Source organism: Somniosus microcephalus, chromosome 4 (genome assembly GCF_052327205.1).
Source record: "Somniosus microcephalus isolate GS21.2 chromosome 4, FLI_Smic_1.0, whole genome shotgun sequence".
In the NCBI taxonomy this organism is placed as follows: domain Eukaryota; kingdom Metazoa; phylum Chordata; class Chondrichthyes; order Squaliformes; family Somniosidae; genus Somniosus; species Somniosus microcephalus.
In genome coordinates this window covers 208,488,434-208,504,960 of record NC_140990.1, presented here as the reverse complement: position 1 = coordinate 208,504,960, position 16,527 = coordinate 208,488,434, and the positions used below count along the sequence as shown (strand labels likewise).

At 42.5% G+C, this 16,527-nt stretch overlaps 1 protein-coding gene across 1 annotated transcript in view; it reads right to left on the bottom strand.

Moving 5' to 3' along the window:
* The window catches only part of vps16 (VPS16 core subunit of CORVET and HOPS complexes), an 83,097-nt gene extending 67,561 nt beyond the window's left edge, over positions 1–15,536 (bottom strand). The window contains exons 1-6 of the mRNA XM_085985766.1: positions 15,342–15,536; positions 10,217–10,302; positions 9,987–10,084; positions 9,078–9,206; positions 7,209–7,353; positions 4,308–4,423 (exon numbers count right to left, since the gene is read on the bottom strand). Coding sequence (XP_085841892.1) covers positions 4,308–4,423; positions 7,209–7,353; positions 9,078–9,206; positions 9,987–10,084; positions 10,217–10,302; positions 15,342–15,391 — 624 coding nt within the window. The 5' untranslated portion in view covers positions 15,392–15,536. The remainder of the gene's footprint in view (positions 1–4,307; positions 4,424–7,208; positions 7,354–9,077; positions 9,207–9,986; positions 10,085–10,216; positions 10,303–15,341) is intronic.
* Positions 15,537–16,527: the final 991 nt, after the last annotated feature.

Below are 16,527 nucleotides of genomic sequence, written 5' to 3'. Positions count from 1 at the left end.
GATAGTTAAAATCCCCCATAATTATAGATGTTCCCTTATTACAAGCCTCAACTATTTCCTGATTGATACTCCGTCCAACAGAGTTGCCACTGTTCGGAGGCCTATAGACTACGCCCACTAGTGTTTTTTTCCCCTTATTATTCCTTACCTCCACCCAAACTGTTTCATTATCCTGATCTTTTGACCCAATATCATTGCTGGTTAAAGAGGAGATTAACACAATTGAAAGGAAGGATATTAGCTCTGATGATGTGGAATCTGTATGGATAGAACTGAGAAATACCAAGGGGCAGAAAACGTTAGTGGGGGTGGTATATAGACCTCCAAACAGTAATGCGGAGGTTGGGGATGGCATTAAACGGGAAATTAGAGAAGCGTGCAATAAGGGCACAGCAGTTATCATGGGTGACTTTAATCTACATATAGATTGGGTTAACCAAATTAGTAACAATACTGTGGAGGAATTATTCCTGGAGTGTATACAGGATGATTTCCTGGACCAGTATGTCGAGGAACCAACTAGAGATCAGGCCATCTTAGACTGGGTATTATGTAATGAGAAAAGATTAATTAGCAATCTTGTTGTGCGAGGCCCCTTGGGTCAGAGCGATCATAATATGATAGAATTCTTCATTAAGATGGAGAGTGAAATAGTTGACTCAGAGACTAGGGGCCTGAATTTAAATAAAGGAGACTACGATGGTATGAGGTGTGAGTTGGGTAGGATTGATTGGGGAATGTCACTCAAAGGGTTGACGGTGGATGGGCAATGGCAAACATTCAAAGATCGCATGGATGAACTACAGAATTTGTTCATCCCAGTTTGGCATAAAAATAAAACAAAAACGGTGACTCAACCGTGGCTAACAAGGGAAATTAGGGATAGCATAAGATCCAAGGAGAGGACATATAAATTGGCCAGAAAAAGCAGTAAACCTGAGGATTGGGAGCACTTTAGGATTCAACAAAGGAGGACAAAGGGATTAATTAAGAGGGGGAAAATAGAGTATGAGAGTAAGCTTGCAGGGAACATAAAAAACTGACTGTAAAAGCTTTTATAGATATGTGAAGACAAAAAGATTGGTGAAGTCAAGCGTAGGTCCCTTGCAGTCAGAATCAGGGGAATTTATAACGGGGAACAAAGAAATGGCAGACCAATTAAATACATACTTTGGTTCTGTCTTCACAGAGGAGGACACAAATAACCTCCCAAAGATGTCGGGGAACATAGGGTCTAATGAAAGGGAGGAACTGATAGAAATCAGTATTTGTAGGGAAATGGCGTTAGGGAAATTGATGGGATTGCGGGCCGATAAATCCCCAGAGCCTGATAATCTACATCCTAGGGTACTTAAGGAAGTGGCCCTAGAAATAGTAGATGCATTGCTGGTCATCTTCCAAAATTTGATAGACTCTGGAACAGTACCCATGGATTGGAGGGTAGCTAATGTTACCCCACTGTTCAAAAAGGGTGGTAGAGAGAAAACGGGGAATTACAGACCGGTAAGCCTGACATCGGTAGTGGGGAACGGATGTAATAGCAGAGCACTTGGAAAAAAGTGACCGGATCGGACAAAGTCAACATGGATTTACAAAAGGTAAATCATGCTTGACTAATCTACTGGAATTTTTTGAGGATGTAACTGGTAAAATAGATAAGGGAGAACCAGTGGATGTGGTGTGTTTGGATTTTCAAAAGGCTTTCGATAAGGTCCCGCATAAGAGATTAGCGTGTAAAATTAAGGCACATGGGATTGGGGGCAAGGTATTGACTTGGATAGAGAACTGGTTGGCAGACAGAAAGCAAAGAGTTGGAATAAACGGCTCTTTTTCCGAGTGGCAGGCAGTGACTAGTGGGGTACCGCAGGGATCGGTCCTTGGACCCCAGTTATTCACAATATATATTAATGATCTAGACGAGGGAACTAGATGTAATATCTCCAAGATTGCAGACGACACAAAGCTGGGTGGGCGTGTGTGCTGTGAGGAGGATGCCGAGAAACTCCAGTATGATTTGGACAGGTTGGGAGATTGGGCAGAAGCATGGCAGATGCAATATAACGTGGATAAATGCGAGGTTATCCACTTTGGTGTCAAAAACAGGAAGGCAGATTATTATCTGAACGGCAATAGATTGGGAGAAGGGGAAGTGCAACGAGACCTGGGCGTCCTTGTGCACCAGTCGCTGAAAGTAAGCTGCAGCAGGCGGTTAAGGCAGCAAATGGTATGTTGACCTTCGTAGCGAGAGGGTTTGAGTACAGGAACAAGGATGTCTTGCTGCAGTTGTACAGGGCCTTGGTGAGACCACATCTTGAGTATTGTGTGCAGTTTTGGTAGCCTTATCTGAGGAAGGATGTTCTTGCCACGGAAGGAGTGCAGCGAAGATTCACCAGGCTGATACCTGGGATGGCAGGAATGACGTATGAGGAGAGATTGGGTCGATTGGGCTTGTACTCGCTGGAGTTTAGAAGAATGAGAGGGGATCGCATCGAAACTTATAAAATTCTAACAGGACTAGACAGACTAGATGCTGGAAGGATGTTCCCGATGGTCGGGAGTCCAGAACCAGGGGTCACAGGCTAAGGATAAGGGGTAAGCCATTTAGGACTGAGATGAGGAGGAATTTCTTCGCCCAGAGAGTGGTGAACCTGTGGAATTCTCTACCAAAGAAGGCAGTAGAGGCCAATTCATTAAATATATTCAAGAAGGAGTTGGATATATTTCTTAAGGCTAAAAGGATCAAGGGATATGGAGAGAAGGCAGGAACAGGGTACTGAATTTGGATGATCAGCCATGATCTCCTTGAATGGCGGAGCAGGCTTGAGGGGCCGAATGGCCTACTCCTGCTCCTATCTTCTATGTTTCTATTCCGTTGCGTCTACTATTTTTACATCAATTACTTTTCTCCCCATTCCCTAAAACTACAGAGACCTTATTCCTTTGCTCCTCTTTAACGATTTGTCATCTGTAGAAGTAGTGCATGTTGACTCACTCTCCGATTTCCCATACTTTAAAGAATGTGCCACATCATGCAGTCACTGCTAAGACTGGAAAGTTACTGCATGTCGTATTGCGGGGAGAGTCTGAGTCTTACCAATTCATGGCTAAATATATAATTATGCTGTGCCACCAGGCCTGCTCAGGAAAACACAATCTTTAGTACCATTACATTTTCTAAATGAAAGCTTCCAATTAGTAGGCAGGATCAAAACACTTATGGATTAGTTTAGGTCAATTTAGAAGGATCATAGAAACAAAGTATTGGCCATTAGTACTTTCATTAATAACCATCTAATTCAGCTATGCATTAGCTGTAGCTCAGTGGTAGCACTCTTGTCTCCGAGTCAGAAGGTCATGGGCTCAAGTGCCACTCCAGGCACTTGAGCACAAAATCTAGGCTGACGCTCCAGTGCAGGGAGTGCTGCACTGTCTAAAGTGCCGTCTTTCGGATGCAATGTTAAACCGAGGCCCTGTCAGCGCTCTCAGGTGGATGTAAAAGATCCCTTGGCACTATTTGAAGAGCAGGGGCGTTCTCCCCAGTGTCCTGGCCAATAATAATCCCTCAACCAACATCAACCAGATTATAAGGTCATCATCACATGGCTGTGTGCAAATTGGCTGTCGCGTTTCCTGTATTACAACAGTGACTACACTTCAAAAGTACTTGATTGCCCATAATGCGACATCCTGAGGTCGTGAAAGGCATTATATAAATATACAAGTCTTTCTTTTTTCCTCAGTACCTGTGGAGAAGAGCGGGAATGAATAAACTTACATTTACATAGCACCTTTCACACCTTCAGAATATTCCAAAGCTCTTCATTGCCAATTAATTGTTTTTAATGTAGTCACTGTTGCTATGTAGGTAATTCTTCTGTTGTGAATATTAAAACATATATACTTGGTTTATAAATCTGGAATCACCGAGTACTCTCCCAAGTGCACGTCTTTTTTTTCCTCTTCACAGCAACTGGTGCACATTCTTCAGTCTGAAGGAACAGCGAGGTGACTCCAGAGATCTCTCATACCTCAGTCAGTGCCACAGTGTAGTAACCTGGCACAGAGTGCAGTGCCATTTGATTGCATCTTAGCTCAGTGCTCAGATCCACACCCATACCAATATCTGTAGCTCATCTGTCACCAGATAGTGGCATTCAAATTCAAGTCTCCTATTTAGTTGTCCACAGCACTTACACACTGACAATGTGTCAATAACTGAATATATTTTAATCTGTACTTTGTTTCTTGTGTGAAATGCATTAAATGCCCAGTACCTGTTACTGTGTTCAGCCAGATTTTATGCTTACCACAGGTGTGCAGGAAGCATTATCTAAGACATATAAATCCTTCCCATTAGCCAGAACAATTTTGGTCTGTCGATCTTGCATCAATACAGCCCAGCACGTTGGTGAGCGCTGTAGTCCTGGTAGAAAAAAATAAATGAAAAGTTAAATCCAGTATCTGCTAGTACATATTTACCAAAAATAAACCTCATTGGAAGGTTATGCTTTCCTTTATACCCTGTGTGGATAACGGTAAAATACTACATGCTGATGCTGCTAGCCCAGTTAGTGTTATAACACGTTAGAAATATAAAAAACTCAAGGCTAGAAAAGGGCATAGTCACATCTAATCCTTCTTGCTCTCCGATCAGTTGTATATGATCATGTATTTCTCTTTGAAGTACTTCTCCAATTTTGCTTTGGATCTCGTCCAATAATCAACTACCCTTTCAGTAATATTTCCTTGCAACCCTTCTGAATCCATATCTATCTGTTTGTAAGGAAAGGGTTAATCAGACTGTCCTGAAGTCTACTAATTTTATACTAGTATTAATTTCTCTTTATATCGTAGTAATGTTAACCTTTACCCTTTGCCTGTTAAATAGGGAAGCATGTCAATTTAATACCACTGGGCTTTTGGGCCAGGGCTGATCCTGCAGCAGTGGTCAGTTTCAGGATGAAATAATAAGGTTTCATTAAAGACATGCCAGTGCACACTGACTCATTTGATAACAGTATGGGAAAACAGTTAGTTCTGCAAAAGAAAACATCTTGGCATACGTAATCCTTTTTAATCGGTACGAATGATACAGCAACAAAGACAGACTTATAATTAAAGGTTTCACTTGGTAGAATAACAATTATTTGGAACAATAGTGGAACTATCGATAAGGTAATAAAGGGAGTTATACATGTTAACAAACTCTTTATTCTGTTGAGTTAAGTAAAGAAAATTAAAGTTATTAATAAAGGATAAGTCAATCAAATTCTCCTAAAATGGAATTGTATCTTAACTTTTATATAAATTATCAAATGCAGGATTGTGTAGAGTGTCTCCCAGAGGGAATAAGAGAACTGTATAAGAACTGTATGTTTGTAATGAGTATTTAGATTTGTAAAGGCCTAAGATACTGAACTCAGAACTGTAACACATTACAGATATAAATAAGAATCCTTCATCTAACATCTTCTCAGTTTAAACTCATGTCCTCTCATTTTGCAGTCTTATGCTTCCCAGATTCACCAGAAGGATACTGGGGCTAAAAGGGTTAAATTATGAAGACAGGTTGCACAGTCTAGGCTTGCATTCCCTTGAATAAAGAAGATTAAGGGGTGATCGAATTGAGATGTTAAGACGATTAAAGGATTTGATAGCATAGAGAGAAACTATTTCCTCCGGTGGGGGAGTCCAGAACAAGGGGGAATGACTTTAAAATTAGAGCTAGGCAATTCAGGGGTGGTGTCAGGAAGCACTTCTTTACACAAAGGGTAGTGGAAATCTGGAACTCTCCCCTGCTTCCTGCTTCCCACTTCCCACTCCCCCCCCCCCCCCGCCAATCATCTCTCTTTCTTCCCCCCCCCCCCCCAAAAAAAAAAAGCTATTGAGGCTAGGTATTAAGGCAGGCAAATGGAGTTAAGATACAGTTCAGCCATGATCGAACTAAATGGCGGAACAAGCTCAAGGGGCTGAATGGCCTACTGCCATTCCTATGTTCCTTATATAAACAGCAGTGACTGATCATCTATATCTCTGCAACAAAGGAAATTTATTTCAATATAGGCCCAAAGGTTGCTACTACAGGGCAATCTGGGATCTGAGTGAACAGAGTAAGCAACTGTGTATCTCCTTAATCAATCAGATTCTGAAATTAAGAGTGCAAGGACTGAGAAGGAAGTGTAAGTTAGAGTGGGTGAAGTCAATGTTAAATCAGGTACAGAAAGGGAAAAAGAGACAGAAAGAAAAAGTTTTAAAATAATTTACAATTATTTTATTTCAATCTCCAACAATTAAAAGCTGAAGGAATGAGACTCCACACACGTAAGAGTTAATTTTCAGTGCCAGAGAGGTTGACTGGTAGTAATTAATATTTAACACGTTGTTAAAAAGGTACTTGGGTGACACTCAATGTATTTGAATGGGGAGCCAGACAGCAAGATACTATTTTCACGAAGCGGACGGCGGAGTGGCACATCTCCAACAGCAACTTTTCGATTTCCACATTTAATCACGCATCTGCCCTCATCTAAAGTTGCTGTGGCATTTGTACATAAATAATGGAGCACGCCATTAGCCTTGCCTTTATTTTGACAGCAAATTTTGGGCCATTGTTGTAAATGACCTTGCATGGACTATGCCCATGTTTGGTTTGCTGGCGATCTACAGGAAGTAATGCCAGCATATGCATCCAATATATACAGATTGTTCTGCAGATAGAACTGCACAATTTATTTCTCCCAATGTAATATCATTCCATTAATTCAAATGTAATGTCCCTCCCCACAACTGCTCTCTAAAACAAGTATTTCAGTTGTTAAAACAGAACTCCACCATGGGCCCTCAAGGAGAGTTTTGAAACTAATTTTACAATGAATACATAAGGCAGCTTTTACAACAATACAAGAATTCAAGCTGGAAAGAAGGTGTGTGTGAAATGGGATTAGAGAGTTACTGATGACAATATCACGAACTGTCAGCAAAAAACAGTAAATCCAATTGCACATCCTTAGTGTCAACCCCCCAAAGGCAAAATTTTCTACAGATACAATCACAATCTTATTAGAGTTCATACAAATTATGAAAACAGTAATTATCAGCAAAAGTCACAGCTTCAATGTAATTCAAATGTTTCCATAAATCCAATCGCCTGGCTGAGGTGGGTTACACTGCAGCAATTTGATTCCACTGTTGAATGTTAGTGTTTTTACCTGGAACATCAGGAAGTCGTCGGAGTTTGAGGTCGTCTATATTTGTGGCAAGTGTGAATCTAAAAGCACCAGTTAATATAGCGACTCCTGAGCCATAAGCAGAGTGGAAAACCTTGGCCTCCATGACTCGATTCTGTAGCACCTCCTTCAAAATCAGGGCAATAAATGAACTCCATTACTAAATATAATTGTTTTGTCTTGAACAGCAAGTCGTTAACAATGATGTAACATTAATTTTTTTTAAAGAGTATTATATTATAGAATCATCGTGCACAGTACAGCCTGCTTGGGATGCAGTTGTATTTCAGTTAATTGGTACTAGTAGGTCTATGACCATTACATTTCTTGATAAGCCAACTCAACAATGGATTTCTTTTTTTTGGAGCTCACACTGGAAGGATGGCATCTACTAAGTCGGTTGACAGAAAGGTAACCCATTAGCAGTAGTATGATGGCACTGTAGCTGCACTGCAAACAAGCTGTGCAATAGAGACAAATGCTTCAAAAATGTTTTGACTGTTATTTTCCCTCCTACTTGGGAGAGTAGACATCATTTCCAACTCACCTATGTCAATTTTTCACTCATTTAAAAAAAAATGTAGTTGAACTTCAACAAGACATCACTCACATTAAAAACATAATTTTGTGTGCTCAAAGCAAGGGATGACAGCGCTGGTGAATGAATAGTTTTCCAAAGCATCACCATCAAGCCTTCCAGGTTGGGGAGCGCACAAGCCATGTGTGGAGTAAAGCTTCCTCTACTCTTGACCAAGCTACGTGGGGGTGAGGGGGTGGCAGGGGAATGACAATTACAAAGCACCTCATCTCATTTTATGAATTACTTTGTAGTGCAGTGACTGCTATTGTGTTGATAAATCTGGCACCCATTTGTACACAGTAAGATCGTACAAACAATGTGATGGATGAATGGTTAATTTGTTTCTGGTGGTGTTGACTGAGGGTTAAATGTTGGCAAAGACACTGGGAGAATGCCCTGCTCTTCTTTGAAGAGTGCAATGAGATCTTTAATGTCCGACTGAGACAAAACTTATCTCCTAGGGCTTAAATAAAAATGTATTAACCGACAGCACCGCTTAGTCCCTAGGGGTAATTCCTCTCCTCCCCCCTCAACTTCCTTTCCTCCTCGAAGGTGCTGGCTCATCATGAAGTACAGTTCCATGATCATCAAGCATCCTCTGCTACATAGGTCAATCAGCCATTTTTCTTGCATTAGCCGGGACAGCAGGACTTTCACGCACGAGTATTTTTCTCACGAGACACGGAATAGTGATCAGGACAGGAAACACTGGCTGATTTCCCCTTCCCCTCCTTTGCCCAGAGGTGTCAAGGTGAATTCTAGCAGCCCTACTGAGGTCTTGACATAACAGACCAGGGGTTGAAACTGGGATCTAGCTCCTCTGTTTCACATTGCTCTTGCCAACTAAGAAATGAAGGGAATTCTCAGTAATTAATTTTTTTAAATCTTTACTGTCGATAAAATACTAGTTAGTCTGGTAAGCACTGAAACAGACCATGAAGATTGGGTAGTGAAAAGGGGAAAAAATGAAGGTTTATAGGAGAGATAAACTCACCAATGTTACCTGCAATCTCTTTTGCAGGGGTGGTCTTATTTGTACAGTACAGGTTGAGCGTCCCAAATCCGGAGTTCTGGAATCCAGGACGATTGGTGGCAGGGGTCTGGAATCCGGACACCCTGAGGGAGGCTTACCAAAAACCAGAAATAGCGCAACCTGGGCCCAGGCATTTCCGACTCGAAGTCCGGGAAAAACCTGAAAACCGGCTCGGCCTTGGTCCCGAGGTTGCCGGATTCGGGACGCTCAACCTGTACAATGTTTGACATCAACTTACATTTCCCATGCTGAAGTGCCTCTTAAATGTGCCAAAAATGTTGTGGATTAGAACAGTGCCGTCGTCTTGTATACAGAGCAGATCATCAATGGCAGTCCACCCAATGTGAACCACCAGACCACTTTTCCACTGCAGGGACAAAAGGATACAGAAAGCACAAGTAATATTAATTTCCAATTTATAGTTTAGCTTTAATATAACCGCAGCCAAAGAAAAATACATCAAGATGGGCTCTCCAGATTGCTCGGTAACCAACCAACATGGTTATGAAAACAGCAGGTGGAGACCTCATGCCTGATTTAGCAACACAAGTGCAAACAACTGGCACCAACAGTCCAGCTGCAGCAACAGCACTTCTCACGATCTGCTTAACATTATTGAATATATAATGAACTGGGTTTAGACTGTCCTGAGACAGGTTAGTTTTACCCTACTGATGCTGTGTTGTTGCAATAGAAATCCTGTTCAGTACGAGAGGAACCACAGCTCATCATCCAGGCAAGAAATAAAAGGTTTTATGTACCTGATGTATTAATAACATTCGCTGGCTATTTGTTATCTAAATTAAGTAGCCATGTATAAATACAAAGATAAACCCTCCCAACGGTTGTTGTGGGGGGGGGGGGGGGGGGGGGCTCATGACCAGCTAAGATATCAAGTATTTCCCTCTCCCTTTCTCCACTTTTGCTGTAGGGCTGGACTGACACAAATTTGCTAACCAAGTATCTTCACTTACCTTAATTTTGAAGTTTTATTATGCTGCAAGTAAAACTTTTGAAATCTTTGTACAATATTGCTTTAAAAGGTTATTTCAGTCATAGATTATTCACATGAGCTATTATTGTCATTCCTTTGCCAAGTTACACTTCAAACTCGTATAACAAGAAATAACAGAAAAGTAAAGCTTACTGGAAAGGAGACTATTCGATTTCCCGATGAGGAGTAGATTTCCATGATAGGCCGTAAACTTGGAGACCTTTCCTTGCGCGATCCATTGATCATCAAAGCTGCAACAGACATCAACGACCATTTCACATTATTAACACTAGTCATACCTAGCTTTTCTTCATGGAAGATAGTACTGCTAAAAATGGGAAAGTAGCAAAAAGATGCATTAAATAAGCAACAGAATATCTTACCAATAGGGCCAGCATATGGTGCAGCTGCAATTAAACAGCTACTGATGTCCTCTTTTATCATCCATTCAGAGTACAGGTCAAACTTCCTGTACAGAGATCAGAACAAAATGTACAGTTAACAAAGCAGAAAACTTAGGTGAAACATCAAGCATATAAACGCCAATGTTTTGCAAAATTGTACCAGCCTGTCACTTTCCTCTGAAGGACTACTTATCTCTATGGGCATTGTATCTATGGTAACTTTTCGCTTGCTGATCATCTCCTGGAGTTTTCTTTTGCTATTTACAAGGATCCCACTCCACTTTGCAGATCATGCCCGGCAGCAGTCATGTTGAGATGTCATTTCTTGGACTGTTCACAGTTGAGTTGTTTTTTTCCTTCACTGTCCAGTGTCCTGATCATTTATTCATTTCCTTCAACTGACAGAATGGTCAACACCGGAAACTCATTGATTAGTGGATCACAAGACAAATCCACTTCTACCACTTTGTGTCAGGCACTCCTGGGGTATAATTCCACATGCACTGAGCACTCCCAGCATCTCACTCAAATGCCCATTTTTCAAGTATGAGCCCAGACATTAAGTGTTGGCAGCTATTCAATCACTACAGCATCACAGCCAAGTCTGACCCTCTCCTCATCCAATGTCCATACGCGTACTCTTTTCAGCAGGAGTCGCTGGATTGCAATCAGGAGCAGGAGCACTGGTGGATTTTCCCTCTCCCAAGCCCAGGGACACAGAGGCCAATTGTGGAGGCTCTACTACCGTCCCGGCCAAGATCAATTTGCCCAACACCTCCCAGGAATATATTATTGAAGTTTTTTCACCTCTGCTGGATCTGCACAGCTCACTCGTTTACTATTAGCAGTGAGGGAAATTCATCCGGGGCTACTCTTAGGCTAAAGAACTTACTCTTTCTACAAAAAATGCAATATATTTTACATTAAAAAGCACAATGATCAGCAAATAACATCATCCCTGATTCAACATCCAGGGGTATCCGATATTCAGGAAAGATAGGCAAAAAGGAAAGGGAGGTGGGGTAGCATTACTGGTTAAAGAAGGGATTAATACAATTGTAATGAAGGATATTAGCTCTGATGATGTGGAATCTGTATGGGTAGAATTGAGAAATACTAAGGGGAAAAAAACATTAGTGGGAGTGGTATATAGACCTCCCAACAGTAAAGCGGAGGTTGGGGATGGCATTAAAAGGGAAATTAAAGAAGCGTGCAATAAGGGCACAGCAGTCATCATGGGTGACTTTAATCTACATATAGATTGGGCCAACCAAATTAGTAACAATACTGTGGAGGAGGAATTCCTGGAGTGTTTACGGGATGGTTTCCTGGACCAATATGTCGAGGAACCAACCAGAGATCAGGCCATCTTAGACTGGGTATTATGTAACGACAAAGGATTAATTAGCAATCTTGTTGTACGAGGCCCCTTGGGTCTGAGCGATCATAATATGATCGAATTCTTCATTAAGATGGAGAATGAAGTAGTTGACTCAGAGACTAGGGTCCTCAATTTAAATAAAGGAAACTACGATGGTCTGAGGAGCGAGTTGGGTAGGATTGATTGAGGAATGGCACTCAAAGGGTTGACGGTGGATAGGCAATGGCAAACATTCAAAGACCGAATGGATGAGCTACAGAATTTGTCCATCCCAGTTTGGCATAAAAATAAAATAAATAAGGTGACTCAACCGTGGCTAACAAGGGAAATTAGGGATAGCATAAGATCCAAGGAGACGACATATAAATTGGCCAGAAAAAGCAATAATCCTGAGGATTGGGAGCAGTTTAGGATTCAACAAAGGAGGACAAAGGGATTAATTAAGAAAGGGAAAATAGAATATGAGAGTAAGCTAGCTTGGAACATAAAAACTGACTGTAAAAGCTTTTATAGATATGTGAAGAGAAAAAGATTGGTGAAGTCAAGCGTAGGTCCCTTACAGTCAGAATCAGGGGAATTTATAATGGGAAACAAAGAAATGGCAGACCAACTAAACTCATACTTTGGTTCTGTCTTCACAAAGGAGGACACAAATAACCTCCCAGAGATGCCGGGGAACATAGGGCCTGATGAAAGGGTGGAACTGAAAGAAATCAGTATTTGTAGGGAAATGGTGTTAGGAAAATTGATGGGACTAAAGGCCGATAAATCCCCAGGGCCTGATAATCTACATCCCAGGGTACTTAAGGAAGTGGCCCTAGAAATAGTAGATGCATTGCTGGTCATCTTCCAGAACTCGATAGACTCTGGAACACTACCCATGGATTGGAGGGTAGCTAATGTTACCCCACTATTCAAAAAAGGTGGTCGAGAAAAAGCGGGGAATTATAGACCGGTAAGACTGACATCGGTAGTGGGGAAAATGCTAGAATCTATTATAAAAGATGTAATAGCAGAGCACTTGGTAAGCAGTAACAGGATCGGACAAAGTCAACATGGATTTACAAAAGGTAAATCATGCTTGACTAATCTACTGGAATTTTTTGAGAATGTAACTGGTAAAATAGTTAAGGGAGAACCAGTGGATGTGGTGTATTTGGACTTTCAGAAGGCTTTCGATAAGGTCCCACATAAGAGATTAGCGTGCAAAATTAAGGCACATGGGATTGGGGGCAAGGTATTGACTTGGATAGAGAACTGGTTGGCGGACAGAAAGCAAAGAGTTGGAATAAACGGGTCGTTTTCCGAGTGGCAGGCAGTGACTAGTGGGGTACCGCAAGGATCGGTCCTAAGACCCCAGCTGTTCACAATATATATTAATGATCTGGACGAGGGAATTGGATGTAATATCTCCAAATTTGCAGATGACACAAAGCTGGGTGGGAGAGTAAGCTGTGAGGAGGATGTCGTGAAACTCCAGTACGATTTGGACAGATTGGGTGATTGGGCAGAAACATGGCAAATGCACTATAATGTGGATAAATGTGAGGTTATCCACTTTGGTGGCAAAAACAGGAAGGCAGATTATTATTTGAATGGCAATAGATTGGGAGAAGGGGAAGTGCAAAGAGACCTGGGTGTTCTTGTGCACCAGTCGCTGAAGGTAAGCATGCAGGTGCAGCAGGCGGTTAAGAAGGCAAATGGTATGTTGGCCTTCGTAGCAAGAGGGTTCGAGTACAGGAACAAAGATGTCTTGCTACAGTTGTACAGGGCCTTGGTGAGACCGCACCTTGAGTATTGTGTGCAGTTTTGGTCGCCTTACCTGAGGAAGGACGTTCTTGCCATGGAAGGAGTGCAGCGAAGATTCACCAGGCTGATACCTGGGATGGCAGGAATGACGTATGAGGAGAGATTGTGTCGATTGGGCTTATACTCACTGGAGTTTAAAAGATTGAGAGGGGATCTCATCGAAACTTATAAAATTCTGTCAGGCCTGGACAGACTAGATGCAGGAAGGATGTTTATGATGGCCGGGGAGTCCAGAACCAGGGGTCATAGTCTAAGGATAAGGGGTAAGCCATTTAGGACTGAAATGAGGAGGAATTTCTTCACCCAGAGAGTGGTGAACCTGTGGAATTCTCTGCCACAGAGGGCGGTGGAGGCCAGTTCATTAAATATATTCAAAAAAGAGTTGGATATATTTCTTAAGGCTAAAGGGATCAAGGGATATGGGGAGAAGGCAGGGACAGGGTACTGAATTTGAATGATCAGCCATGATCTCATTGAATGGCGGAGCAGGCTCGAAGGGCCGAATGGCCTACTCCTGCTCCTATCTTCTATGTTTCTATGTTTCTATCCATAGGGAGAAAAACATTATGTACAGGAAACTCTCGTTTAAACGGCACCTAAATATCCGGAATTCTCTATTAACCGGCAAAATTCATACTCCGAAAACAACACCTCAATAACCGGAAATGTTGCAGAGTCCAAGTCCGAGTCTCCCGTGGTGGCCGAGTTAGTCAGTGGGGGTAGTTCTCCAAACTGCCACTACTCGGCTTCTTGGTGCTGTCGGAAGTCCGAACACCTCAATAACAGGAGTCTGACTCTCCCGCACTGTATACTGTCGTTTACTGTGCAAGTTTTGTTTTACTGTTAAGTAATTAAAGAGTTATGGATTACCCTCAACTGGCAATACTGTACTTAATCAAGCATCTTCCACCATCCATTTAACACAACATTCTGTAGGTGAGTGCCCAGTTTCTGTATACTGCACATTTCTTGATTTTTTAAATTTTTGTTTGTTAAAAATAGCCTCGGTAGATAACCCTCTCCGTCATCCGGAATTTTTAATCAACCGGCACCATCCTGGTCCCGTCGGTGCCGGATACCAAAGAGTTTCCTGTATACACAGAATGTACAGCACAGAAACAGACCATTCGGCCCAACATATCTATGCCGGTGTTTATGTTCCATATGAGCCTACTCCCACCCTACTTCATCTAACCCAAACATATCCTTCTATTCCTTTCCCCAGCATGTGTTTATCTAACTTCCCCTTAAAGACATCTATGCTAGTTGCCTCAACTATTCCCTGTGGTAGTGAGTTCCACATTCTAACCACTCTTTTTACTTGCCTAAATATTTAATATATAAACAACACAAATGGGAGGATTGCTTGTCATGTGGGGTTTCTTTTTGCCTCAGGTCCAACTGTTTTTCCTACTATGACATTAACTCTAAGAAATACAATATTACTTCATAGAGATGGCATCAAATGTGATGAAATATCACCTTTGCAAGTGAATTTATACAGTCAATTCAAAAGAAAAAAACACCTTTGCAAGCTTTACATTTTCTTAAAATCTTCTCAATTCAGTTAATTTTAAAGAACTCTTGATTATTCACTGGAAATGACGAAAAGTTTTATAATTGGATAGAGGCAGAGTCTAAGTCAAAGGCAGGAACCCAATACAAAACACTCGGCAACCGCAACCCGTACAAGGGGTCCAAAACATGCCATACCCTGTACACCGCCATACTCTCTGGCAAGTATCAGCCGATAAATATGCACAAACAAATGCGTTTGGGGGAGAGAGCAGGCCGGGATGAAGCAAGTGCCCACCGTCAGTCACGGGATTCGTGACCACACCAGGCCTCGGCTCACAGTCACACAGCACGGCCGGGCCGGGCCAGGCCTGACGCCCCGCAGCCACTGACACTGACCTGTAAAACACGTCCCCGAGAGGGTTCCAGTTCGCCGTCACGAACGCCATATCTACTGCCTGCGCCCTGCGAGCAGCTGCTGCTCCTGATCTTCGTCTCTGTCTGGTTGTGTTTGCACCGTCGGCGGCGGCGGCCCGGCCCCTCCGCCCACCACAGCAACAGCGCCGCCTGTCCCAGCCTCTTCGCACAGCAACTCACTCACCTCCGCTAGCACCACTTCAAGCTGACTTGAGTCAAACTGGTTGGAAAGAGAGGCATTGGCAACAAAGTATTTTGGTCTCAAGACTTCCGCACACGGCAATTGATGTTAGATCGATTGTTAATTTTAAATCTGAGATGGACAACTTTCTGTGAACCAAAGGCTATATGGAGTTAGGTCGTAGATCAGCCATAATATCAGTGAATGGCAGAGCAGGCTCCAGGGGCTGAATGGCCCACTCCTGTTCCTATGGTCTGATGGGATGTCACTCTTAAAAACAATAAAGCCTAATCTTCATTAAATAAATATTTTTTATCTGACTTCACAGTAGAAGGCACAAAACACAGACCAAAAATAGTGGGGAAACCAAGGGGCGAATGAGTGTGAGGAACTTAAAGGGGGAAAAACTTGGTTGCTTTGCGCCTCCCGTTAGCACCCTAATGGGGTGCAAAGCAACTAGCGCCCGGGCACGGCGATTTTTGTGTCGCTCGCAAAATTGACTAGGCATTTTGCGGCAGCGCTAAACACTACCGCCACGATCTCCTGCGTCTGCAGATCGTGACGTCAGTCGAGCGTGCAGTGCCCCAGACCGGATATTGAGTGGTGCCCCCCTGTCTTTCCGCCTGCCGCTAGCAACGACAGGTTGAGGGGAATGTTTTGCAGCCGGGAAGGGACTGGGGGAGCGTTATTTAAAGGCGACCGCTTCCTGCCTATTTTTGTTTGTGACATTTTTGCACCACACATTCTGAGAGAGACTTCTGGAGGGATTCAATGCTGTGTGAAGGAGTTTTGGGTACTGAGCAACACTTCACAGAATCATTTTGATTTGACCTTCCTTGCATCGATTTAGAAGAGACTATGGGGGCTGCACTCTGAGCTCTTTCCCTGGGCCTCTCCATTGTTCTTTCCAGCAGATTTGATGTACAGGTCTCTCCAGGCCGAGATTCAAGGTTGCAATAAGTAGAGTGTGGATGGAGAGCAAGATCG